Here is a 26496-nt window from a genome sequence, read left to right as displayed (position 1 = left end):
GCTGCCTGCATCAAGCAAGGGAGAACAGGCTGTAACCTGATCTCATTTAGTATTTTAGTATTTATATATATTCATTTAGTAGATTAGTATTTTGGTAGCAATGACCTGGTTTCTCCCCCTCTTCTCTTGTGGCACAGTCCACAATAAAAGCAGCTTGATCAAAGTGACCATCACCCCCATAAGTCAGGAGAAGCAGGCAATGTACACATCCCATAAAATGACAGTGGTGGGGGAGCAGCAGCTCGATCAAAGTGACCATCACCCCCATAAGTCAGGAGAAGCAGGCAGTGTACATATCAGATAAAATGACTGTAGTGGGGGGAGCATCGGCTTGGTCACATTGACCATCACCCCCATAAGTCAGGTCCAGGAGAAGCAGGCAATGTACACATCCCATAAAATGACAGTGGTGGGGGAGCAGCAGCTCGATCAAAGTGACCATCACCCCCATAAGTCAGGAGAAGCTGGCAGTGTACAAATAAAAAAAACAAAGCATCAGAACATCGGCTTGGACACAGCGACCATGCTTGATACCCCATTCACACTAAAGCATTTTCCTGGTGATTTCGGCAAAACGCTCAAACGCTTTTGAAAGCGCTAGTGTAATTAAACCCTATGGGCCCGTTCTTACTTAGGCAATTTGCGCTAATCACCGCAAATCGCCCAAAACAGCGAAACGCAAACGCTTAGCCTGCACCATTTTCAGGCGATTTCCCGGCGATCACGTTTCAGTGCTATAGAAGCGCTAAATGCAATCGCGTAAAAATCGCTGCAGTGTTCAATCACTGAAAAATCACGCAAAAAGCCGGCGGTAAGCGACGGCGTTTTGCGCTTTCAAATGTGAATGAGGCCTGAAGGACAGCTGTAGTGGAAGAAATGGAGGCTGCCAAATGTATTTCTTTTAAAACAAAGCCAGTTGCTTGGCAGCCCTGCTGGTCTATTTGGCTGCAGTAGTATTTGAATCAAACCAGAAACAAGCATGCAGCTAATCTTGTCAGATCTGACACAAATATCAGAAACACCTGGGGCTTGATTCACAAAGCGATGCTAACTGTTAGCGCGCCTGTGAAAACCCCCTTAGCACGTCTAAACAAGCTTTTCGCGCATAAAACTTTACGCGTGCAAAACTTTATGCGCGTAAAAGTTTACGCGCGTACTGCACAGAGCACAGGGCGCACCGCGCGAAGTGCCCATTAAAGCCTATGGGACTTAGCGCGCGTAAAACTTTGCGCGCGTAAAACTTTGCGCGCGCAAAGTTAGCGCACGATCTGATTGAGAAATCCGGTGCTAACCTACTTAGCACCCTGGTTAGCGCGTCTAAAGACTTTAGACATGCTAAGTAGGTTAGCACCGCTTTGTGAATCAAGCCCCTGATCTGCTGCATGCTTGTTCAGGGTCTATGGCTAAAAGTATTAATGGTAGAGGATCAGCAAGATAGCCAGGGAACTGGTATTGCTTAACCACTTAAGGACTGCAGTCATAAAACCCCTTAAGGACCAGAGCCTTTTTTTCCATTCGGACCACTGCAGCTTTCACGGTTTATTGCTCAGTCATACAACCTACCACCTAAATGAATTTTACCTCCTTTTCTTGTCACTAATACAGCTTTCTTTCGGTGCTATTTGATTGCTGCTGCGAGTTTTACTTTTTATTATATTCATCAAAAAAGACATGAATTTTGTCAAAAAAATGACTTTTTTAACTTTCTGTGCTGACATTTTTCAAATAAAGTAAAATTTCCTATACATTTGAGCGTGAAAGTTATTCTGCTACATGTCTTTGATAAAAAAAAAACATTCAGTGTATATTTATTGGATTGGGTAAAAGTTATAGCGTTTACAAACTATGGTGCCAAAAGTGAATTTTCCCATTTTCAAGCATCTCTGACTTTTCTGCGCACCTGTCAGGTTTCATGAGGGGCTAAAATTCCAGGATAGTACAAATCCCCCCCAAATGACCCCATTTTGGAAAGAAGACATCCCAAAGTATTCAGTGAGAGGCATGGTGAGTTCATAGAAGATTTTATTTTTTGTCACAAGTTAGCGGAAAATGACACTTTGTAACAAAAAAAAAAAAAAAAAAAAGTTTCCATTTCTTCTAACTTGCGACAAAAAAAAATGAAATCTGCCACGGACTCACTACGCTACTCTCTGAATACCTTGAAGTGTCTACTTTCCAAAATGGGGTCATTTGTGGGGTGTGTTCACTGTCCTGGCATTTTGGGGGGTGCCTAATTGTAAGCACCCCTGTAAAGCCTAAAGATGCTCATTGGACTTTGGGCCCCTTAGCGCAGTTAGGCTGCAAAAAAGTGCCACACATGTGGTATTGCCGTACTCAGGTGAAGTAGTATAATGTGTTTTGGGGTGTATTTTTACACATACCCATGCTGGGTGGGAGAAATATCTCCGTAAATGACAATTGTCAATTTATAGAGATATTTCTCCCACTCAGCATGGGTATGTGGAAAAATACACCCCAAAACACATTATACTACTTCTCCTGAGTACGGCGATACCACATGTGTGGCACTTTTTTGCACCCTAACTGCGCTAAGGGGCCCAAAGTCCAATGAGTACCTTTAGGATTTTACAGGTCATTTTGAGAAATTTCGTTTCAAGACTGCTCCTCACGGTTTAGGGCCCCTAAAATGCCAGGACAGTATAGGAATCCCACAAATTACCCCATTTTAGAAAGAAGACACCCCAAGGTATTCCATTAGGAGGATGGTGAGTTCATAGAAGATTTTTTTTTTTTGTCACAAGTTAGCGGAAATTGATTTTAATTGTTTTTTTTCACAAAGTGTCATTTTCCGCTAACTTGTGACAAAAATAAAATCTTCTATGAACTCACCATACTCCTAACGGAATACCTTGGGGTGTCTTCTTTCTAGAATGGGGTCATTTGTGGGGTTCCAATACTGCCCTGGCATTTTAGGGGCCCTAAACCGTGAGGAGTAGTCTTGAACCCAAATGTCTCAAAATGACCTGTGAAATCCTAAAGGTACTCATTGGACTTTGGGCCCCTTAGCACAGTTAGGCTGCAAAAAAGTGTCACACATGTGGTATCGCCGTACTCAGAAGAAGTAGTATAATGTGTTTTGTGGTGTATTTTTACATATAACCATGCTGGGTGGGAGAAATATCTCTGTAAATGACACATTTTTGATTTTTTTTTACACACAATTGCCCATTTACAGAGAGATTTCTCCCACCCAGCATGGGTATGTGTAAAAATACACCACAAAACACATTATACTACTTCTCCTGAGTATGGCGATACTACATGTGTGACACTTTTTTGCAGCCTAGGTGCGCTAAGGGGCCCAACGTCCTATTCACAGGTCATTTTGAGGCATTTGTTTTCTAGACTACTCCCCACGGTTTAGGGCCCCTAAAATGCCAGGGCAGTATAGGAACCCCACAAGTGACCCCATTTTAGAAAGACGACACCCCAAGGTATTCTGTTAGGGGTATGGTGAGTTCATAGAAGATTTTATTTTTTGTCACAAGTTAGTGAAAAATGACACTTTGTGAAAAAAACAATAAAAATCCAATTTCCGCTAACTTTTGACAAAAAATAAAATCTTCTATGAACTCATCATACACCTAACAGAATACCTTGGGGTGTCTTCTTTCTAAAATGGGGTCACTTGTGGGGTTCCTATACTGCCCTGGCATTTTACGGGCCCAAAACTGTGAGTAGTCTGGAAACCAAATTTCTCAAAATGACTGTTCAGGGGTATAAGCATCTGCAAATTTTGATGACAGGTGGTCTATGAGGGGGCAAATTTTGTGGAAACGGTCATAAGCAGGGTGGCCTCTTAGATGACAGGATGTATTGGGCCTGATCTGATGGATAGGAGTGCTAGGGGGGTGACAGGAGGTGATTGATGGGTGTCTCAGGGGGCGGTTAGAGGGGAAAATAGATGCAATCAATGCACTGGGGAGGTGATCGGAAGGGGGTCTGAGGGGGATCTGAGGGTTTGGCTGAGTGATCAGGAGCCCACACGGGGCAAATTAGGGCCTGATCTGATGGGTAGGTGTGCTAGGGGGTGACAGGAGGTGATTTATGGGTGTCTCAAGGTGTGATTAGAGGGGGGAAATAGATGCAAGCAATGCACTAGCGAGGTGATCAGGGCTGGAGTCTGAGGGCAATCTGAGCATGTGGGCGGGTGATTGGGTGCCCGCAAGGGGCAGATTAGGGTCTAATCTGATGGGTAACAGTGACAGGTGGTGATAGGGGGTGATTGATGGGTAATTAGTGGGTGTTTAGAGGAGAGAATAGATGTAAACACTGCGCTTGGGAGGTGATCTGATGTCGGATCTGCGGGCGATCTATTGGTGTGGGTGGGTGATCAGATTGCCCGCAAGGGGCAGGTTAGGGGCTGATTGATGGGTGGCAGTGACAGGGGGTGATTGATGGGTGGCAGTGACAGGGGGTGAGTGACAGGTGATCAGTGGGTTATTACAGGGAAGAACGGATGTAAATAATGCACTGGCGAATCGATTAGGGGGGTTTTAGGGCAATCTGAGCGTGTGGGCGGGCGATTGGGTGCCCGCAAGGGTCTAATCTGATGGGTAACAGTGACAGGTGGTGATAGGGGGTGATTGATGGGTGATTGATGGGTAATTAGTGGGTGTTTAGAGGAGAGAATAGATGTAAACGATGGATTTGGGAGGTGATCTGATGTCGGATCTGCGGGCGATCTATTGGTGTGGGTGGGTGATCAGATTGCCCGCAAGGGGCAGGTTAGGGGCTGATTGATGGGTGGCAGTGACAGGGGGTGATTGATGGGTGGCAGTGACAGGGGGTGATTGACAGGTCATCAGTGGGTTATTACAGGGAAGAACGGATGTAAATAATGCACTGGCGAATCGATAAGGGGGGGGGTTGAGGGCAATCTGAGCGTGTGGGCGGGCGATTGGGTGCCCGCAAGGGTCTAATCTGATGGGTAACAGTGACAGGTGGTGATAGGGGGTGATTGATGGGTGATTGATGGGTAATTAGTGGGTGTTTAGAGGAGAGAATAGACGTAAACGATGGATTTGGGAGGTGATCTGATGTCGGATCTGCGGGCGATCTATTGGTGTGGGTGGGTGATCAGATTGCCCGCAAGGGGCAGGTTAGGGGCTGATTGATGGGTGGCAGTGACAGGGGGTGATTGACGGGTGATTGACGGGTGATTGACGGGTGATTGACGGGTGATTGACAGGTGATCAGGGGGGATAGATGCATACAGTACACAGGGGGGGGGAGGGTCTGGGGGGGTCTGGGGAGAATCTGAGGGGTGGGGGGGGGTGATCAGGAGGGAGCAGGGGGCAGTTTAGGGACTAAAAAAAAAAATAGCGTTGACAGATAGTGACAGGGAGTGATTGACGGGTGATTAGGGGGGTGATTGTGTGCAAATGGTGGTCTGGGGGGTGGGCAGGGGGGGGTCTGAGGGGTACTGTGGGCGATCAGGGGGCAGGGGGGGGCAGATCAGTGTGTTTGGGTGCAGACTAGGGTGGCTGCAGCCTGCCCTGGTGGTCCCTCGGACACTGGGACCACCAGGGCAGGAGGCAGCCTGTATAATACACTTTGTAAACATTACAAAGCGTATTATACGCTTCCTATCCGGGGATCGTCGGGTTAACAACCCGCCGGAGCTTCCGATTGGCCGGCGGGTTGACGTCGCGGGTGGGCGGAGCCTATTGCCGGTGGATGCGCGCGCATCCCAGCGCGCCAGAGAGTGCCCCAGGACCTGACGCCAATCTGCGTTACGTGGTCCTGGGGCTGCCACTTTGCCGCCGCCAATATGAAGTAGGCGGTCGGCAAGTGGTTAAAAGGAAATAAACATGGCAGCCTCCATATACCTCTCAATACAGTTGTCCTTTAAAGGACAACTGTAGCGAGATGAATATGGAGGCTGTCATATTTATTTCCTTTGAAACAATACCAGATGCTTGGCTATCTTGCTAATCCTCTGTCTCTAAAGGGGCCCATACACTTACCGATTTTCCCGCCGATACACAGCCGATTCGATCACTGTGATCAAATCGGCTGTGAAATCCCGCGCAAACGCAAACCAAATGATCGATTTCTGTCCGAAATCGATCATTTCCGTCGATTCCCATCGTTCCTGTCCGTGCAGAAGATTTTGCTCGATCGCTGGCGGGTCGATAGCGGCCTTTCGAATGCCCAATGACTGAAGCAATACAGCGACAATACATTACCTGTTCCGCCGGCGCGAGTCCCCACTCTCTCCTCTGCTCCGTCCGGCAGGCTTCACTTCTTCCTGTCCTGGCAGGAAGTTTAAACAGTAGAGCACCCTCTACTGTTTAAACTTCCCCGGCAGGAAGTAAAGTGAAGCAGGAGGAGCCCAGACCAGAGAAGAGACAGCGAAGACCCGGGGACTCGCGCCGCCCAGATCAGGTAATGTAAAGTTGGCGAGGGGCGGCGGCAGCAGTGGCAGCTCCACAGATGGCGAATCGATTTCATGCTGACATTGATTCACAATCTGTTTGCAGTAAAGGCAGCCATACGATCCCTCTCTGATCAGATTCGATCAGAGAGGGATCTATCTGTTGGTCGATCTGATGGCAAATCGACCAGAGTATGGCCACCTTGATACTTTTAGCCATAGACCCGGAACAAGCATGCAGCAGATCAGGTGTTTCTCACATTTTCAGATCTGACAAGATTAGCTGCATGCATGTTTCTGGTGTGATTCAGACACTACTGCAACCACATTAATCTGCAGGACAGCCGAGCAACTGGTATTGCTTAAATGGAAATAAATATGGCAGCCTCCATATATCTCTCACTACAGTTCTCCTTTAAAAAAGACTTTTGATTTAGAATATAACTACAATCCAGCCTGCAGTAGCTTGTATTTGTGGAGATTTTCAAACCACAAACACACAGTAGACTGCAAAGAAATGAGCAGTAGCAAGCCGTGGCATAGCTAAGAAGCTGTGGGCCCCAGTGCAAGTTTTGCATTGGGGCCCCCCAAGCTCTCTATACATAACAATTGATACGCCACACCAAAACCAATCAAGGACAACCACAGTGTCAGAGGTGCAAGAAAGGGATGGGACACAGTGTGTTAATGATCACTGCTATTCTAATCATCTATAGAAGTGAATATTATCAGCATAGGACCAGTGGTGCTCATCCGGATTCCCGGATATCCGAACTTTTTTAAGCTATCCGCACGGATTCGGATTCCGGATATCTGGGCTGAAATCCGCATAGCACTATGCGGATATTTGGTTGCATACCCGGATATCCATGGATATCCGCGGATATCCGAATCCGAATACTGTAACTAAGGAGATGACGTCATTGAGCCAATCAGAGGGCTCCCAGCAGAAGCCCTAGCAACCAATCACAGAGGGGAACTCTGGCCAGCCCCCCCTGACCTCATTGAGCCAATCAGAGGGCTCCCAGACTAAGCCCTAGCACCCAATCACAGAAGGGAACCCTGACCAGTTCCCCCTGTATATAAGGAGGGGGGTCATGATGAGAAATCTCGTCCTTGCTTGTGTGACTGGCTGCTCACTGAGGGACAAGCTCCAGTGCTGCTGGCCTAAGTGCTGTATACAGTGATAAACCTAAAGATTTTCAGTGCTAAACACCTTCACTACACTATTGTTCTATTTTTTTTTTTTAGCTAGCAAGCTTGTAATTGTTTGATTTTATTCACTCAGTGACAGTCAGTCAGATTCCTGTGCTGCAGCAGCCTGCTAGCTAGGTCCTGTGTCTGATGTGCAGGCCAGCAGGACAGTATAGGTTAGGGAATATGATTACTGTGTTATTGTATAGTTATTACTGCAGTTAGTTGTTAGAGTAGTACTGTTAGCTTACTACAGATTACTGCCGTGCTGCTGTGCTGAGCAGTGTCAGTGTGACAGTTAGACAGATAGTGTGCACTGTCCTCTACTCTGCTGCCTGTCAACCCCAATTTTATTAAAGTACAAGTACCCAACATCATCTGGTGACATCATCACGTATAAGTTGCACTATGTCTGCTGGCACCGGCAGCCAGGGGAGGGGCAGCAAGGGCAAGAGGACAGGGAGCAACATTGCGGCCACCCTCAGAAGGTCTGCCGCGTCAGTGTCAACCCCAGCAGGCAGCCTACCCTCAGTCAGCGAGCTTTTCACTCCAGGCGCCACGATCAAACTCAGGGCTGTTAGCTGCAAGGAGTTTGAGGAGGATATTCTGGGTTTTGAGGAGGGGGGGTATGATGTTGATGATGGGATGAAGGACCGTGACTACCATCCACAGGGTGGGGATGTCAGCTCTTACTCTGAGAAGGAGGATGCGTCGGTGGGTTTGGCACGGAGGATCAGCATTGCAGACGGTGGCCGTGGAATGCGGGACCCACAGCCTTCTGCCGCTACCACCAGCCGCACCACTCAACCCTCAACCACCACAGGGAGAAAAGCAGCAGCATCCCACTCAGGCTGCAGGGGAATCTTCACCTCCCCAATCAGGCAGTTTTTCCCTCTGCCCTCATTGGACACCAAGTTTGCCATATGCAATGTGTGCAAACTACAGATGAGCAGAGGTTGTGACCCCTACACGTATGGCACCTCCAGCTTCATCACCCATCTGGACAAAAAACATGTTGTTGAGCATGAGGAGTTCAAGAGGCTGAAGCAAGCTGGCATTGGCTCCCACCGCCACGGTGCCAAAGGCCACTGCTGCTGATACCACCACCTATATTCAACCCAAAGCACAATTGCGGTGTCATTTTTTGGAGGTGTCTTGGCTGAAAACTGTGATGTCCCAGTTGTGCGGTTGGATTTTGGACACAATGTGGGCTGCACGACCACTGTCGCGTACCTAGTCCTGATGTTAGACAGCTTTTTTTTTTTGTGTTGTGAGATTCCGCGTCCAGGGCGGCGGGTTGCACGCGGAAGCATGCGTCTGGTAACATGGCAGAACGCGGAAAAACCACCGCATGTACTGGCAGCAAGGCGGCTGGTTCCGCGTCCAGCACGGCGGTTTGTACGCGGTAGCGTGCATCTGGTGTGGATGAGTCTGTTAGTTCACACAGGTTCAGGAATACCCGCGCGTGCGCTGAGAGGCAGAACTTTTATGATGGCCAAGGGGGTAGCAGCTGACCAGGCTGGTCAGCTGACCTCAGAGCTGGCAACCATTGGTTGATCACTTAGGGGTGGTGCCAGAGAGCGCTGTTCTATATATACACTGCTGGCCACTCACAAGTTGTCTGCCGTTGCGAACACTACGTGGAAGCACTCAGACCTTAGTCAGATCCAACAGTGTGTTTGAACCAGGAGGACCTGGGAATTCACACTGAGCCAGATGACGTGTGTTATCATTCTGTTATTCTTCAGACTAGTTCCAGGGTGTAGAGACCACGGATCTCACACCCAAGACTAGGGAACTTGTGTTATCAATCTGTTATACTTCAGACTAGTTCCAGGGTGTAGAGACCACAGACCTCACACCCAAGACTAGGGAACTTGTGTTATCGATCTGTTATACATCAGACTAGTTCCAGGGTGTAGAGACCACGGACCTCACACCCAAGACTAGTCATTGTTTGATATCTGTTATGACCTATTGCTTTCCTGACTATCCCTCTGCTCACTGATTTGGAACCATGCATAGCTGATATTCCGTTGCCAAACCCTGCTTGCCTTGGATACCGAATCAGCCTTCTGTCTTTTGTACTTCGTCTGTCCGTGTGTTGCCGACTTGGCTTGCCCGATCTCAAGAGCTATCTCTCTCCTCTAAGAGATAGTCTCCAGATCAGTCAGTGACATCCACCTTCAGGTGTCACTCACTCTCTGGTCCTTCCTACCTTCAGCCTAACTCCACCCCTTGGAGAGTCTCAGGCAGCTGGAAGGTTTCTGTACTTCCTAAAGCAGTATTTCCCATACTGCCTAGGGCCACCTGCTCGACAGGTGGGTTACGCAAAGTATTACTGTTACACCAAACACTCACGATATACTTAAACATAGGTGTCCAGAGGTTAGTATAGTATATATCTGTATTATTGGTGATTCTGCAGATCATCCATAATCAGGTATATATCTGTATTCTTGGTGATACTGCAGATCACCAATGATCAGATTCTCTCTGTGTGCTGACACCGATCGTTACATGTGTGTGTGTAATTTAACTCCCCACATAATCAATTAGTGTTTCACTTTAATAAAACATGATGATACATGCATCATTTACCCTAAAAAAACATTTTAAAAGCAATTTAGAGGCCACTTCCGGTTTTCTATGTGGATATCCGAATAGGCCAGCTATCCGCGGATAATGCATTCGGATATCCCCATGAATGCGGATATCAATCCGGGTATCTGGGTATCCGGATCCGGCTCAATTCAGATTTTAAAAAGGGGTATCTGAGCACCCCTACATAGGACCAAGGGCCCCGATGCAGTGGATACAGTGGCTTGCAAAATTATTCAGCCCCCTTGAAGCTTTGCACATTTTGTCACATTACTGCCACAAACATGAATTCAGAAATGGAATATGACAAAATGTGTAAAACTTCAAGGGGGCCGAATACTTTTGCAAGCCACTGTACCTCTGCACCCCCTATTGCTACGCCCCACTAGCTAGCTAAGCTCTCTCTACTCCTATCACATCCACTAACTCTTCCCAACAGAGGCTGGTGTGTCAGAGAGCTAGTCTTCTCAGGGGGCTGTCTGTTGTCTGATTGGTTGTAGTTATATGGTTCCTGGGTCAATTCTGCAGCTAAGAATCATGGGAGACCAAATATGGGGAGAGAAGACATTACTTCCTATCAATTTTCAAATTTTCATGCTAAGCACATGTTGAATATAGCAGTTATTTTCGAAATTTAGTATTTGGGTGAAAATATGGCACTTTCCCTTTAAATTTCGGTAGTGGGCGAAAAAGCGAAAATGTAAACTAATCTTCGCAAAAATTCAGCGAAAACGGGATTTTCGATGCGAAAATGACTTTGGCGAAAATTTGCAAGCAACACCAGCACCTGCACACAGTCTGTCCTGTCGGCAAGCCTCCCGCAATCAGGAACTAGCTTTGGGAGCTTGCTTTCGTAACAGAGGGAGACAGAGAGCAGGACAATGGCGGAGCGGTGGCGGGGGATGCGGAAATACAGTCAAAAAACAGTACTTCCTAAAAGTGCATGGTATGATTACCGTGCATTTTAAAACCGTGGTATATCGTAATACTGGTATACCATGGCAATCCTACAAAAGATCTGCCAGGCCTTACACCTAGGGCACCAAAATGGCCAGAAATGACCCTGGCTGTCACCATTCACCAAAAATAAACAGTGATCATTTCATATGACAATAATCTAACATGAGTTACTAGCTTAACTCCTATTATAGCCAGTTTGTGAGCAGTGAAGCAACAATAATAATATACACATTTATTAAATATTCAATGTTGATTACTCACCTTTTCTGGTGTCTGTATGAGTGTCCTCCTCTTTAATTGCCCCCATCATGTTACTCTCCACCCTAGACTGTTGATAACCCCTCACACATGTATCTTCTTCTTCCTTTTTAATTGTCCCCATCATATTACCCTCCTCTATAGACTGCTGATAACGGCTCACATATGTCTCTTCTTCTTCCTCTTTCATTTTCTGGTTCTCATCCATCCTCACTGATCTGGTCATGTGATCTCTCTGTAGATAGATAATAAAGTAGGAATTATATAAACTGTGTTAAAATATATATATATATGTCTACACAGCTTCCATTTATAGCTGAAATTTGTCAGATAGGGAGTGCTGCACAGTGAAATTTCAAGTTTTAAAGACAGGGGAATAAGTTATGAAACAGGGGAAGAAGTGATGGTTAGCATGTGAAGGGGAAGGAGTGATGGCTGGCATGTTACAGGGATAGGAGTGCTAGTTGATATGTCACAGGGGTAGGAGTGACAGCTGCCATTCTACAAAGGAAAGAGTGATGGCTGCCATATTACGGGGAAGGAGTGATGGCTGACATGTTAAGGGGAAGGAGTGATGGCTGACATGTTACAGGGTAAGGAGTGATGGCTGGCATGTTACAAAGGAAGGAGAGAGGACTGACATGTAAAAAGGGGAAGAAGTTATGGCTGACATATTATGAAGCAGGAGTGATGGCTGACATGTCACAGAGGAAAGAGCGAGGACTGACATATAAAAAGGGGAAGAAGTTATGACTGACATGTTACAGGGGAAGGAGTGATGGCTGACATGTTACAGGGGAAGGAGTGATGGCTGCCATGTTACAGGGGGAAGGAGTGATGGCTGCCATGTTACAGGGGAAGGAGTGATGGTTGACATGTTACAGGGCAAGGAGTGATGGCTGGCATGTTACAGAGGAAGGAGAGAGTACGGACATGTAAAAAGGGGAAGGCGTTATGGCTGACATGTTACAGGGGAAGGAGTGATGGCTGACATGTTACAGAGGAAGGAGCGAGGACTGACATGTAAAAAGGGAAGACGTTATGGCTGACATGTTACAGGGGAAGAAGTGAAGGCTGACATGTTTCGAGGAAGGAGTGATGGCTGACATGTTACGGGGCAAGGAGTAATGGCTGGCATGTCACACGGGAAGAAGTTATGGCTTACATGTTACAGAGGAAGGAGCAAGGACCGACATGTACAAAGGGGGAGAAGTTATGGCTGAAATGTAACAGGGGAAGGAGTAATGGCTGACATGTTACAGGGGAAGAAACTATGGCTGACATGTTACGGGGAAGGAGTGATGGCTGACATTTTATGGGGCAAGGAGTAGTGTCTGGTATGTTACAGGGGAATGAGTAATGGCTAACATGATACAGGCTAAGAAATTGTGGCTGACATGTTAAGGGGAAGGAGTGACGGCTGACATGTTACGGGGAAAGAGTGGTGGCTGACATGTTACAGGGCAAAGAGTGGTGGCTGGCATGTTACAGGGGAAGAAGTTATGGCTGACATATTACAGTGGAAGGAGTGATGGCTGGCATCTTGCATGTAAAAAGGGAAAGAAGTTATGGCTGACATGTTACAGGGGTAGGAGTGATGGTTGGCATGTTACAAGGGTAAGGAGTGATGGCTGATGTGTTAAAGAGGAATGAGTGATGGCTGGCATGTTACAGGGGAAGAAGTAATGGCTGACATGTAACAGGGGAAGGCGTGATGGCTGGCATGTAAAAAGGGGGAAGAAGTTACGGCTGACATGTTACAGGGGTAGGAGTGAGGGCTGGCATATTACAGGGGAAGTAGCGAGGACTGACATGTAAAAAGGGGAAGAAGTTATGGCTGACATGTTACAGGGGAAGAAGTGATGGCTGACATGTTGCAGAGGAAGGAGTGATGGCTGACATGTTACAGGGGAAGAAGCGAGGACTGACATGTAAAACGGGGAAGACGTTATGGCTGACATGTTACAGGGCAAGGAGTAATGGCTGGCATGTTACAGGGTAAGAAGTTATGGCTGACATGTTACAGAGGAAGGAGTGATGGCTGGCATGTTACAGGGGAAAATGTGATGGCTGGCATGTTACAGAGGAAGAAGTTATGGCTCACATGTTACAGAGGAAGGAGCGAGGACTGACATGTAAAAAAGGGGAAGAAGTTATGGCTGGCATGTTACAGGGAATGAGTGATAGCTGACATGTTAAAGAGGAAGGACTGATGGCTGACAAGTTACAGGGGAAGAAGTGATGGCTGGCATGTTACAGGGGAAGGAGTGATGGCTGGCACGTTACAGGGGAAGGAGTGGTGGCTGGCACGTTACAGGGGAAGGTGTGATGGCTGGCATGTTACAGGGGAAGGAGTGATGACTGACATGTTACAGGGGAAGGAGTGATGACTGACGTGTTACAGGGTAAGGAGTGATGGCTGGCATGTTACAAGGGAAAGAGTGATGGATGGCTTGTTACAGGGGAAGGAGCGATGGCTGGCATGTTACAGGGGAAGGAGTGATGGCTGGCATGTTACAGGGGAAGGAGTGATGGCTGGCATGTTACAGGGGAAGGAGTGATGGCTGACGTGTTAAAGAGGAATGAGTGATGGCTGGCATGTTACAAGGGAAGAAGTAATGGCTGACATGTTACAGGGGAAGGAGTGATGGCTGGCATGTAAAAAGGGGGAAGAAGTTATGGCTGACATGTAAAAAGGGGGAAGAAGTTATGGCTGACATGTTACAGGTGTAAGAGTGAGGGCTGGCATATTACAGGGGAAGGAGTGATGGTTGACATGTTACAGGGGAAGTAGCGAGGACTGACATGTAAAAAGGGGAAGAAGATATGGCTGACATGTTACAGAGGAAAGAGTGATGACTGACATGTAAAAAGGGGAAGAAGTTATGGCTGGCATGTTACAGGGGAAGGAGTGATGGTTGACATGTTACAGAGGAAGGAGTGATGGCGGACATGGTACAGAAGAAGGAGTGATGGCTGACATGTTACAGGGGAAGTAGCGAGGACTGACATGTAAAAAGGGGAAGAAGTTATGGCTGACATGTTACAGGGGAATTAGTAATGGCTGACATGTTACAGGGGAAGGAGTGATGGCTGGCATGTTACAGGGTAAGAAGTTATGGCTGACACGTTACAGAGGAAGGAGTGATGGCTGACATGTTACAGGGGAAGGAGTGATGGATGACATGTTACAGAGGAAGGAGTGATGGCTGGCATGTTACAGGGGAAGGTGTGATGGCTGGCATGTTACAGGGGAAGGTGTGATGGCTGGCATGTTACAGAGGAAGGAGCGAGGAATGACATGTAAAAAGGGGAAAAAGTTATGGCTCGCATGTTACAGGGAAGAAGTGATGGCTGACATGTTACAGGGGAAAGAGTGATGGCTGACATGTTACAGGGAAGGGAGTGATGGCTGGCATGTTACCTGGAAGAAGTGATGGCTGGCATGTTACAGGGGAAGGTGTGATTGCTGGCATGTTACAGGGGAAGGAGTGATGGCTGGCATGTTACAGGGGAAGGAGTGATGGCTGGCATGTTACTAGGGTAGGAGCGAGGACTGACATGTAAAAAGGGGAAGAAGTTATGGCTGACATGTTGCAGAGGAAGGAGTGATGGCTGACATGTTACAGGGGAAGAAGCGAGGACTGACATGTAAAACGGGGAAGACGTTATGGCTGACATGTTACAGGGGAAGAAGTGATGGCTGACATGTTGCAGAGGAAGGAGTGATGGCTGACATGTTACAGGGGAAGAAGCGAGGACTGACATGTAAAACGGGGAAGACGTTATGGCTGACATGTTACAGGGCAAGGAGTAATGGCTGGCATGTTACAGGGTAAGAAGTTATGGCTGACATGTTACAGAGGAAGGAGTGATGGCTGGCATGTTACAGGGGAAAATGTGATGGCTGGCATGTTACAGAGGAAGAAGTTATGGCTCACATGTTACAGAGGAAGGAGCGAGGACTGACATGTAAAAAAGGGGAAGAAGTTATGGCTGGCATGTTACAGGGAATGAGTGATAGCTGACATGTTAAAGAGGAAGGACTGATGGCTGACAAGTTACAGGGGAAGAAGTGATGGCTGGCATGTTACAGGGGAAGGAGTGATGGCTGGCACGTTACAGGGGAAGGAGTGGTGGCTGGCACGTTACAGGGGAAGGAGTGGTGGCTGGCATGTTACAGGGGAAGGAGTGATAACTGACATGTTACAGGGGAAGGAGTGATGACTGACGTGTTACAGGGTAAGGAGTGATGGCTGGCATGTTACAAGGGAAAGAGTGATGGATGGCTTGTTACAGGGGAAGGAGCGATGGCTGGCATGTTACAGGGGAAGGAGTGATGGCTGGCATGTTACAGGGGAAGGAGTGATGGCTGGCATGTTACAGGGGAAGGAGTGATGGCTGACGTGTTAAAGAGGAATGAGTGATGGCTGGCATGTTACAAGGGAAGAAGTAATGGCTGACATGTTACAGGGGAAGGAGTGATGGCTGGCATGTAAAAAGGGGGAAGAAGTTATGGCTGACATGTAAAAAGGGGGAAGAAGTTATGGCTGACATGTTACAGGTGTAAGAGTGAGGGCTGGCATATTACAGGGGAAGGAGTGATGGTTGACATGTTACAGGGGAAGTAGCGAGGACTGACATGTAAAAAGGGGAAGAAGATATGGCTGACATGTTACAGAGGAAAGAGTGATGACTGACATGTAAAAAGGGGAAGAAGTTATGGCTGGCATGTTACAGGGGAAGGAGTGATGGTTGACATGTTACAGAGGAAGGAGTGATGGCGGACATGGTACAGAAGAAGGAGTGATGGCTGACATGTAACAGGGGAAGTAGCGAGGACTGACATGTAAAAAGGGGAAGAAGTTATGGCTGACATGTTACAGGGGAATTAGTAATGGCTGACATGTTACAGGGGAAGGAGTGATGGCTGGCATGTTACAGGGTAAGAAGTTATGGCTGACACGTTACAGAGGAAGGAGTGATGGCTGACATGTTACAGGGGAAGGAGTGATGGATGACATGTTACAGAGGAAGGAGTGATGGCTGGCATGTTACAGGGGAAGGTGTGATGGCTGGCATGTTACAGGGGAAGGTGTGATGGCTGGCATGTTACAGAGGAAGGAGCGAGGAATGACATGTAAAAAGGGGAAAAAGTTATGGCTCGCATGTTACAGGGAAGAAGTGATGGCTGACATGTTACAGGGGAAAGAGTGATGGCTGACATGTTACAGGGAAGGGAGTGATGGCTGGCATGTTACCTGGAAGAAGTGATGGCTGGCATGTTACAGGGGAAGGTGTGATTGCTGGCATGTTACAGGGGAAGGAATGATGGCTGGCATGTTACAGGGGAAGGAGTGATGGCTGGCATGTTACTAGGGTAGGAGCGAGGACTGACATGTAAAAAGGGGAAGAAGTTATGGCTGACATGTTACGGGGAAGGAGTGATGGCTGACATGTTATGGGGAAGGAGAGATGGCTGACATGTTACAGGGGAAAGAGTGATGGCTGACATGTTACAGGGGAATGAGTGATGACTGACATGTTACAGGGCAAGGAGTAATGGCTGGCATGTTACAGGGTAAGAAATTATGGCTGTCATGTTACACAGGAAGGAGTGATAGCTGACATGTTACAGGGGAAGGAGTGATTGCTGACATGTTACCGGGAAGGAGTGATGGCTGGCATGTTACAGGGGAAGGAGTGATGGCTGGCATGTTACAGGGGAAGGAGTGATGGCTGAGATGTTACAGGGGAAGGAGTGATGGCTGGCATGTTACTGGGGAAGGAGCGAGGACTGACATGTAAAAAGGGGAAAAAGTTATGGCTGACATGTTATGGGGAAGGAGTGATGGCTGACATGTTATGGGGAAGGAGTGATGGCTGACATGTTATGGGGAAGGAGTGATGGCTGACATGTTATGGGGAAGGAGTGATGGCTGACATGTTATGGGGAAGGAGTGATGGCTGACATGTTATGGGGAAGGAGTGATGGCTGACATGTTATGGGGAAGGAGTGATGGCTGACATGTTACAGGGGAAGGAGTGATGGCTGACTTGTTACAGAGGAAGTAGTTATGGCTGACATGTTACAGGGGAAGGAGTGATGGCTGGCATGGAAAAAGGGGGAACAAGTTATGGCTGACATGTAAAAAGGGGAAGAAGTTATGGCTGACATGTTAAAGGGGAAGGAGTAATGGCTGACATGTTAAAGTGGAAGTAGTTATGGCTGACATGTTACAGAGGAAGGAGTGATGGCTGACATGTTACAGGGGAAGGAGTGATGGCTGACATGTTACCGGGAAGGAGTGATGGCTGGCATGTTACAGGGGAAGGAGTGATGGCTGGCATGTTACAGGGGAAGAAGTTATGGCTGACATGTTACAGAGGAAGGAGTGATGACTGACATATTACAGGGCAAGGAGTAATGGCTGGCATGTTACAGGGTATGAAGTTATGGCTGTCATGTTACACAGGAAGGAGTGATGGCTGACATGTTACAGGAGAAGGAGTGATGACTGACATGTTACCGGGAAGGAGTGATGTCTGGCATGTTAAAGGGGAAGGAGTGATGGCTGGCATGTTACAGGGGAAGGAGTGATGGCTGAGATGTTACAGGGGAAGGAGTGATGGCTGGCATGTTACTGGGGAAGGAGCGAGGTCTGACATGTAAAAAGGGGAAGAAGTTATGGCTGACATGTTACGGGGAAGGAGTGATGGCTGACATGTTATGGGGAAGGAGTGATGGCTGACATGTTATGGGGAAGGAGTGATGGCTGACATGTTATGGGGAAGGAGTGATGGCTGACATGTTACAGGGGAATGAGTGATGGCTGACATGTTACAGGGGAAGGAGTGATGGCTGACTTGTTACAGGGGAAGTAGTTATGGCTGACATGATACAGAGGAAGGAATGATGACTGACATGTTATAGGGCAAGGAGTAATGGCTGGCATGTTACAGCGGAAGGAGTGATGGCTGACTTGTTACAGGGGAAGTAGTTATGGCTGACATGTTACAGGGGAAGGAGTGATGGCTGGTAGGCCTGAACGATTTTAGGAAAAAATTGATTTGAGCGATTGCTGTCTGAAATTGATTTCGATTCACGATTTCCTTCAAATCAAGCTTTGTTCCCCCTCTTTGCAGGTTTGTTCCCCTTCTCTCCCCGTCTCTCTTTGTGCCCCTTTTGCCTCTTTATGTCTCCACTGGGTCTCTCTCTTGCCCCTTTTGTGTCTCTGTGCCCGCTCTGTTTCTCTCTCTCTCTCTCTCTCTCTGTCCCCTCTGTGTCTCTTTCTGTGCCCGCTCTGTTTCTGTGCCCGCTCTGTGTCTCTTTGTGCTTCCTCTGTCAACCAAGCTACATCAGTTCTGGACATAGCTTCAAGCACGAGTCCAGCGATGCCTGTCTATCCACGTCGCCTCCTGCAGGCTCTAATGCACTGAATACTTCCTGTATGTCATGTGACATACAGGAACCCGGAGTTTTGCCAAACACCGGAGCCGGCAGACAGCGATAGAGGACGGACAACGATTTGACTCGTGCAGAAGGTATGTCCAACGCTGCGAGCCACACTCACCAGGACTTTGGAAAAGTTTGAAGCCACTTCTTCAAACTTCCCCCATGTGGAAATGACGTGATCGCGATAATTGCCGCTTTGAAGATTCCAAAATTTTGATCTTGGTGATCACGATTTCGGTTTAAATTCGATTTATCTTTCAGGCCTAATGGCTGGCATGGAAAAATGGGGAACAAGTTATGGCTGGCATGGAAAAAGGGGGAACAAGTTATGGCTGACATGTAAAAAGGGGAAGAAGTTATGGCTGACATGTTAAAAGGGAAGGAGTAATGGCTGACATGTTACAGGGGAAGTAGTTATGGCTGACATGTTATAGAGGAAGGAGTGATGACTGACATGTTACAAGGCAAGGAGTAATGGCTGTCATGTTACACAGGATGAAGTGATGGCTGACATGTTACAGGGGAAGGAGTGATGGCTGACATGTTACCTGGAAGGAGTGATGGCTGGCATGTTACAGGGGAAGGAGTGATGGCTGGCATGTTACAGGGGAAGAAGTTATGGCTGACATGTTACAGAGGAAGGAGTGATGGCTGACATGTTACAGAGGAAGGAGTGATGGCTGACATGTTACAGGGGAAGGAGTGATGGCTGACATGTTACCGGGAAGGAGTGATGTCTGGCATGTTAAAGGGGAAGGAGTGATGGCTGAGATGTAACAGGGGAAGGAGTGATGGCTGGCATGTTACTGGGGAAGGAGCGAGGACTGACATGTAAAAAGGGGAAGAAGTTATGGCTGACATGTTACGGGAAAGGAGTGATGGCTGACATGTTACAGGGTAAGAAGTTATGGCTGACATGTTACAGGGGAAGGAGTGATGGCTGACATGTTATGGGGAAGGAGTGATGGCTGACATGTTACAGGGGAAGGAGTGATGGCTGACATGCTACAGGGGAATGAGTGATGGCTGACATGTTACAGGAGAATGAGTGATGGCTGACATGTACAGGGGAAGGAGTGATGGCTGACTTGTTACAGGGGAAGTAGTTATGGCTGACATATTACAGAGGAAGGAGTGATGACTGACATGTTATAGGGCAAGGAGTAATGGCTGGCATGTTACAGGGTAAGAAGTTATGGCTGACATGTTACAGGGGAAGGAGTGATGGCTGACATGTTACAGTAGAAGGAGTGATGGCTGGCATGTTACAGGGGAATAAGTTATGGCTGACATGTTACAGGGGTAGGAATGATGGCTGACATGTTACAGTGGAAGGAGTGATGGCTGCCATGTTACAGGGGAAGGAGTGATGGCTGGCATGTTACAGGCAAAGAAGTTATGGCTGACATGTTACAGGGCAACGAGTGATGGCAGGCATGTTGCCGGGGAAGGGGTAATGGCTGACATGTTACTGGGAAAGGAGTGATGGCTGACATGTTACAGGGCAAGGAGTGATGGCTGACACGTTACAGCAGAAGGAGTGATGACTGACATTTTACAGGGGAAGGAATGATGGCTGACATGTTACAGCGTAAGGAGTGATGGCTGACATGTTACAGCGGAAGGAGTGATGGCTGACATTTTACAGGGGAAGGAGTGATGGCAGGCATGTTACCGGGGAAGGAGGAATGGCTGACATGTTACAGTGGAAGGAGTAATGGCTGACAAGTTACCGGGGAAGGAGTGATGGCTGACATGTTACAGGGCAATGAGTAATGGCTGGCATGTTACAGCGGAAGGAGTGATGCCTGGCATGTTACAGCAGAAGGAGTGCTGGCTAACATTTTACAAGGAAAGGAGTGATGGCTGACATGTTACAGGGCAAAAGGAGAGTTAAGATAGCCATACATCTAGCAATGTATGGGCAGATTCGACCAAGAGACAAATTTCTCTTTTATCAAACCTGAATAAATTGCACACCACTCCCGCTGTGCACCCAACCAACCAACTTTGGACCGACATCTTGCAGCATGCCCTATTAACAATGTCCCGAAATTGGTCTCTTTGTCGGCCGGGCATGCACTTGGCGGTACAAGCTTTCATCCAATTTGATTATAATAATCGATTTGGATGGTCGATCGGTCATCAAGTCTGATGTATGGCCACCTATAGGCAAAAAGACAAACAATGGAATGATAGGAAGACAGATAGTAGGGAGATGAGGAGAGAAGCAGACATAGGAGAAATTAGGAGAGAAGAGATTAGGAGACAGGAAAGCACAGGAGAGATAGGGAAACGGGTAGACATAGAAGAGATATGGAGAGAGGCAGTCAGCGGAGAGATGCTCAATTTTCCTGCATGAACGACTATGTAATTTGATCATTTTATCGATTATGATGAGAATCGATTATGTTCCAGCTTCAATAAGCTTGCCCCTACTGAGTTAAGTAACTGACTGCCTCTCCATTTAAAATTTACAGGTTTGCATTAATGGCAACCTGAAGCAGGAAGTATATGGAGGCTGCCATATTTAGCCATTTCCTTATAACCACTTCACTACTGAGGGTTCCCCCCCCCCCCTCCCTTATGGACTAGAGCAATTTTCACATTTCAGTGCTCCTCTCTTTCATTCACCAATAACTTAATCACTATTTATCACAACAAAATGATCTATATCTTGTTTTTTTCGCCATCAATTAGGCTTTCTTGGGGTGGTATGTTTTGTAAATAATTATTTTATTCTAAATGCATTTTAAGGGGGACAATAAGAAAAAAATGTAAAAAATTCATTATTTCTCATTTTTTTCGGTCATTGTGGATTTAAAATATAATAAGGATGCTAATCAGGCAATCCAAAAGTTAAAATCACTATTACTTTTCTTGTTGATTAATGATCATTCCCGCAGTTTACCGGAGTCTTATTTGGTACACACAAAATTTGGTACACAAAAAAGAAGTTGCAGGGCATGCTGGGTTGTCCTTTTTTACATCTCTACTTCAGGCTCAGACTTAACTAATGCAGCTTGATTGGCTGAATCCTCTTTCCCTCCTGTTTGCCCCTCCCACACCTCTGTTCCTCTCTGCTGAGACAATGCACTTTCGATAGTGAAGGGAAAGTAAGGGAGGAAATACATCAGGATTGGCTTCAAAATAGCCAAAGTTAAAATGGGAAATGCTAAAAGGATTTTTTTCTTTTTTTTTACTGTAGAAAAATCACTAAAATCAAAACGTGGACAATGCAATACATATGTTGTGTAAGTTGAGCAAGTATTTATCTATTTATATACAGTGGGTTGCAAAAGTATTCGGCCCCCTTGAAGTTTTGCACATTTTGTCACATTACTGCCACAAACATGCATCAATTTTATTGGAATTCCACATGAAAGACCAACACAAAGTGGTGTACATGTGAGAAGTGGAACGAAAATCATACATCATTCCAAACATTTTTTTTACAAATGAATAACTGCAAAGTGGGGTGTGCATAATTATTCGGCCCCCTGAGTCAATACTTTGTAGAACCACCTTTTGCTGCAATTACAGCTGCCAGTCTTTTAGGGTATGTCTCTACCAGCTTTGCACATCTAGAGACTGAAATCCTTGCCCATTCTTCTTTGCAAAACAGCTCCAGCTCAGTCAGATTAGATGGACAGCGTTTGTGAACAGCAGTTTTCAGATCTTGCCACAGATTCTCGATTGGATTAAGATCTGGACTTTGACTGGGCCATTCTAACACATAGATATGTTTTGTTTTAAACCATTCCATTGTTGCCCTGGCTTTATGTTTAGGGTTGTTGTCCTGCTGGAAGGTGAACCTCCGCCCCAGTCTCAAGTCTTTTGCAGTCTCCAAGAGGTTTTCTTCCAAGTTTGCCCTGTATTTGGCTCCATCCATCTTCCCATCAACTCTGACCAGCTTCCCTGTCCCTGCTGAAGAGATGCACCCCCCCCCCCCGAGCATTTTGGTTTTATCTGACCAGAGCACCTTTTTCCACATGGTTGCTGTGTTCCCCACATGGCTTGTGGCAAACTGCAGACGGGACTTCTTATGCTTTCTGTTAACAATGCCTTTCTTCTTGCCACTCTTCCATAAAGGCCAACTTTGTACAGTGCATGACTAATAGTTGTCTTATGGACAGAGTCTCCCACCTGAGCTGTAGATCACTGCAGCTCGTTCAGAGTCACCATGGGCCTCTTGACTGCATTTCTGATCAGCGCTCTCCTTGTTTGGCCTGTGAGTTTTTGTCTTGGTAGGTTTACAGTTGTGCCATACGCCTTCCATTTCTGAATGATCGCTTGAACAGTGCTCCTTTGGGATGTTCAAGGCTTTGGAAATCTTTTTGTAGCCTAAAGGTGGCCACACACCATACATTTTTTTAAATATCTGTTCAATTTAAGAATTGCAATCAATTTTTCTGACTGATTGTAACATTTCAAAAATATGACCAATGTACCACACACCTATGTTCAATTTTTCCCCAATTATGATAAAACTGATTGGAAACTCTGAGAAAATTGCTAGGGTGTGTATATTAATAAATTGACAATCTAACACACACCATACAATCTTTAAAAAAATTGAAGAGAAATATCTGGCATTCCGGACCGATATAAATCGAAAAAAACGGGAAATCCAATCGGATTTTTCAGTCGAATGAAAAAAAAGCTTTCGATTTATTTGGGAGATACGAACGTTTTTATCGAATTGCTGTAAAATCGGATCATTTTACTGTATCGTGTGTGGCCACCTTAAGCCTCAAATTTCTCAATAACTTGATCCCTGACCTTGTGTGTTCTTTGGACTTCACGGTGTTGTTGTTCCCGATATTCTCTTTGACAACCTCTGAGGCCCTCACAGAGCAGCTGTATTTGTACTGACATTAGATTACACATAGGTGCACTCTATTTAGTCATTAGCACTCATCAGGCAATGTCTATAGGCAACTGACTGCACTCAGATCAAAGGGGGCCGAATAATTATGCACACAACACTTTGCAGTTATTTATTTGTAAAAAATGTTTGTAATCATGTATGATTTTCGTTCCACTTCTCATGTGTACACCACTTTGTGTTGGTCTTTCATGTGGAATTCCAATAAAATTGATTCATGTTTGTGGCAGTAATATGAAAAAATGTGGAAGACTTCAAGGGGGCCGAATACTTTTGCAACCCACTGTATGTGTTTTTTTTTTCTGAGATAGTATAGCTGACAGCACCTCTTTAAAACTCAAATATTTTATTTGCCGATTTGTCTCATTTATTACACTGTTTAAATTATGTCCCTATCACAATGTATGACACCAATATTTTATTTGGAAAGAAAGGTGCATTGTTTTTCAGTTTTGCGTCCATCACTATTTACAAGCCCATATTTCAAAAATAAAAGTAATATACCCTCTTGACACATATATTAAAAAAAAGTTTAGTTCCTGAGGTAACTATTTATGTTTATTTTTTTGTTTTTTTAATTGTCATTTTTTTAAATGCAAAAGTTTTATTTGGGTATTTATAGCAGAGTGTGGGAGGTTAGGAGTTAATTTTAAATGATATGTAGGTCTTTTTATTGAAATAAATGTATGTAGGTGTAATTTTACAATATTTTCTATATTTTTTTCCTGCCGCATAATAATAGTACGCAAACAGGAAGTAATGTGTGCATGTGTAATTAACCACTTTACCCCCGCGCGTACGCATTTCTCCGTCCCTTTTTCCATCCTTTAACCCCCAGGGACGGAGAAATACGTACTTTCCGCGCTCCCGCCGCTGCCCGCGCTCCCGCTCGTAAACACGCCGCCCGCCGCTAGTAAACACGCCGCCGCCCGCTCGCCCGGAGATCAATGAACGGGAAAATCCATTCCCGTTCGTTGATCTAAGCCCCGCAATGATCCGCTGCCGCTCGGCTGAGCAGCGCGACCATTGTGGGAAAAAAAAAAAGTTCTCAGCCTCTTTCTACTTCCTGCAAGCGTCCTTCCGGACGCTTGCAGGTCGCATAAACAAAATGTTACTGTGGCCATCTTGTGGCCAAATAGTAAAACTACATCCAAAGCATTTTTCACATAGAAATAAATTAGTTTAACACACAAAATTAACCCTTTACCTCCCACACTCCCCAATTTTTTTTTTCTTGTAATTTAAAAAAATTACAATTAAAAAAAAAATACATAAATAGTTACATTAGGGACTGAACTTTTTAAATATTTATGTCAAGAGGGTATAACACTGTTACTTTATAAACTATGGGCTTGTAATTAGGGATGGACGCAAAACTGAAAAAATGCACCTTTATTTCCAATTAAAATATTGGCGCCAAACATTGTGATAAGGACATAATTTAAATGGTTTTATAACCGGGACAAAAGGACAAATACATTTCATGGGTTTTAAATACAGTAGCATGCATTATTTAAAAACTATAAAGGCCAAAAACTGAAAAACAATATTTTTTTTCCCACGGTTTTTCCTATTTTCCCATTAAAACACATTTAGAATAAAATAATTCTTGGCATAATGTCCCACCTAAAGAAAGCCGAATTGGTGGCAAAAAAAAACAAGATATAGTTCATTTCATTGTGATAAGTAATGATAAAGTTATAGACGAATGAATGGAAGGAGCGCTGAAAGGTGAAAATTGCTCTGGTGGTCAGGGGGTAAAACCCCTCAGTTGGGAAGTGGTTAAGTTTGTTACAATGTACGCAGGCACCTCATTGATGCCAGAGATGATTGACACAGGGATTTAGATCAGTGAATAAGAACTGCATTCCCATTCATTCCCCTCTAACGATCGGCAGTGAGAACGATTTTGGGAGACAGCAGGGAGTGTGCACAGCGGCAATGCTGCAGGAGGCATATATCTACGCCCCTGGGATGTGAACAGTTTTCCCACAGGGAGTATATACTGCTGCAACCGCGGCTAGTGGTTAAAGAATACCAGTCGTCTGGTGTCCTGCGTATCTCTGGTTGCAGAAGTGACTGAGGCTGTGTTCCTACTAGAGCGGAGGCAAAATAGTTGCGGGTGCGCTCCATCCATTTTGCATCTGATTCACGTCTGCCCACTGTCCAAAGTGATTGCCGCTCTCCTTTCCCACTTGGTCCCTCTCTAAAATCAGCCTGGAGGCCAGCAGAAGCACGAGACTCTCCATAGGCTGCATTAGGCCAATTCTCCCTAGCAACAGGGAACATTTTCATTGGTTCATGAACAAATGAGAATTCTCACTGTTGCTGAGGATTCCTATTAGTCTTTTGCAACCCAATGGGGATCCCCAAACTTCTTACCTGTATTCAGGGACCGAGCAGAGGCAATTTGCGTAGCCTGGGGCAAATGCAGATGCAGCTACCTGCCTGGGACTATCGTGGACTGCACAGAAGTGTTGTCTGCTTCCTGCAACGGATCCCACTTATCCATTGCAGTGTGACAAGTTTGAACAGCTCCTATGTATAACATAGGAGCCTTTCACTGTTTAGTTAGTAATGAGCGGAGAATGGACAAAAAAATGTCCATTCTCCGCTCTAGAGGGAACAGAGCCTGAATCATATGCTTGAAGCGAGCATGCAGCTAATCCGGTCAGCAACATCTGATCTGCATGCTTATTCAGGGGCTATGGCAAAATGTATTCGAGGAAGAGGATCAGC

General features: G+C 46.1%; 1 protein-coding gene across 2 annotated transcripts in view; it reads right to left on the bottom strand.

Annotated features, from left to right (window-relative positions):
- Positions 1 to 26496, bottom strand: part of LOC137534775 (zinc finger protein 585A-like) — a 39284-nt gene that overhangs the window by 10552 nt on the left and 2236 nt on the right. For both annotated transcript variants that reach the window (XM_068256419.1, XM_068256420.1), the window contains exon 2: positions 11417 to 11648. In XM_068256419.1, coding sequence (XP_068112520.1) covers positions 11417 to 11639 — 223 coding nt within the window. In that variant the 5' untranslated portion in view covers positions 11640 to 11648. The remainder of the gene's footprint in view (positions 1 to 11416; positions 11649 to 26496) is intronic.

Source organism: Hyperolius riggenbachi, chromosome 10 (genome assembly GCF_040937935.1).
Source record: "Hyperolius riggenbachi isolate aHypRig1 chromosome 10, aHypRig1.pri, whole genome shotgun sequence".
NCBI classification, from domain to species: Eukaryota; Metazoa; Chordata; class Amphibia; order Anura; family Hyperoliidae; genus Hyperolius; species Hyperolius riggenbachi.
Note: the sequence above shows the minus strand (reverse complement) of the source record. Positions and strands in the feature narration are given on the sequence as shown.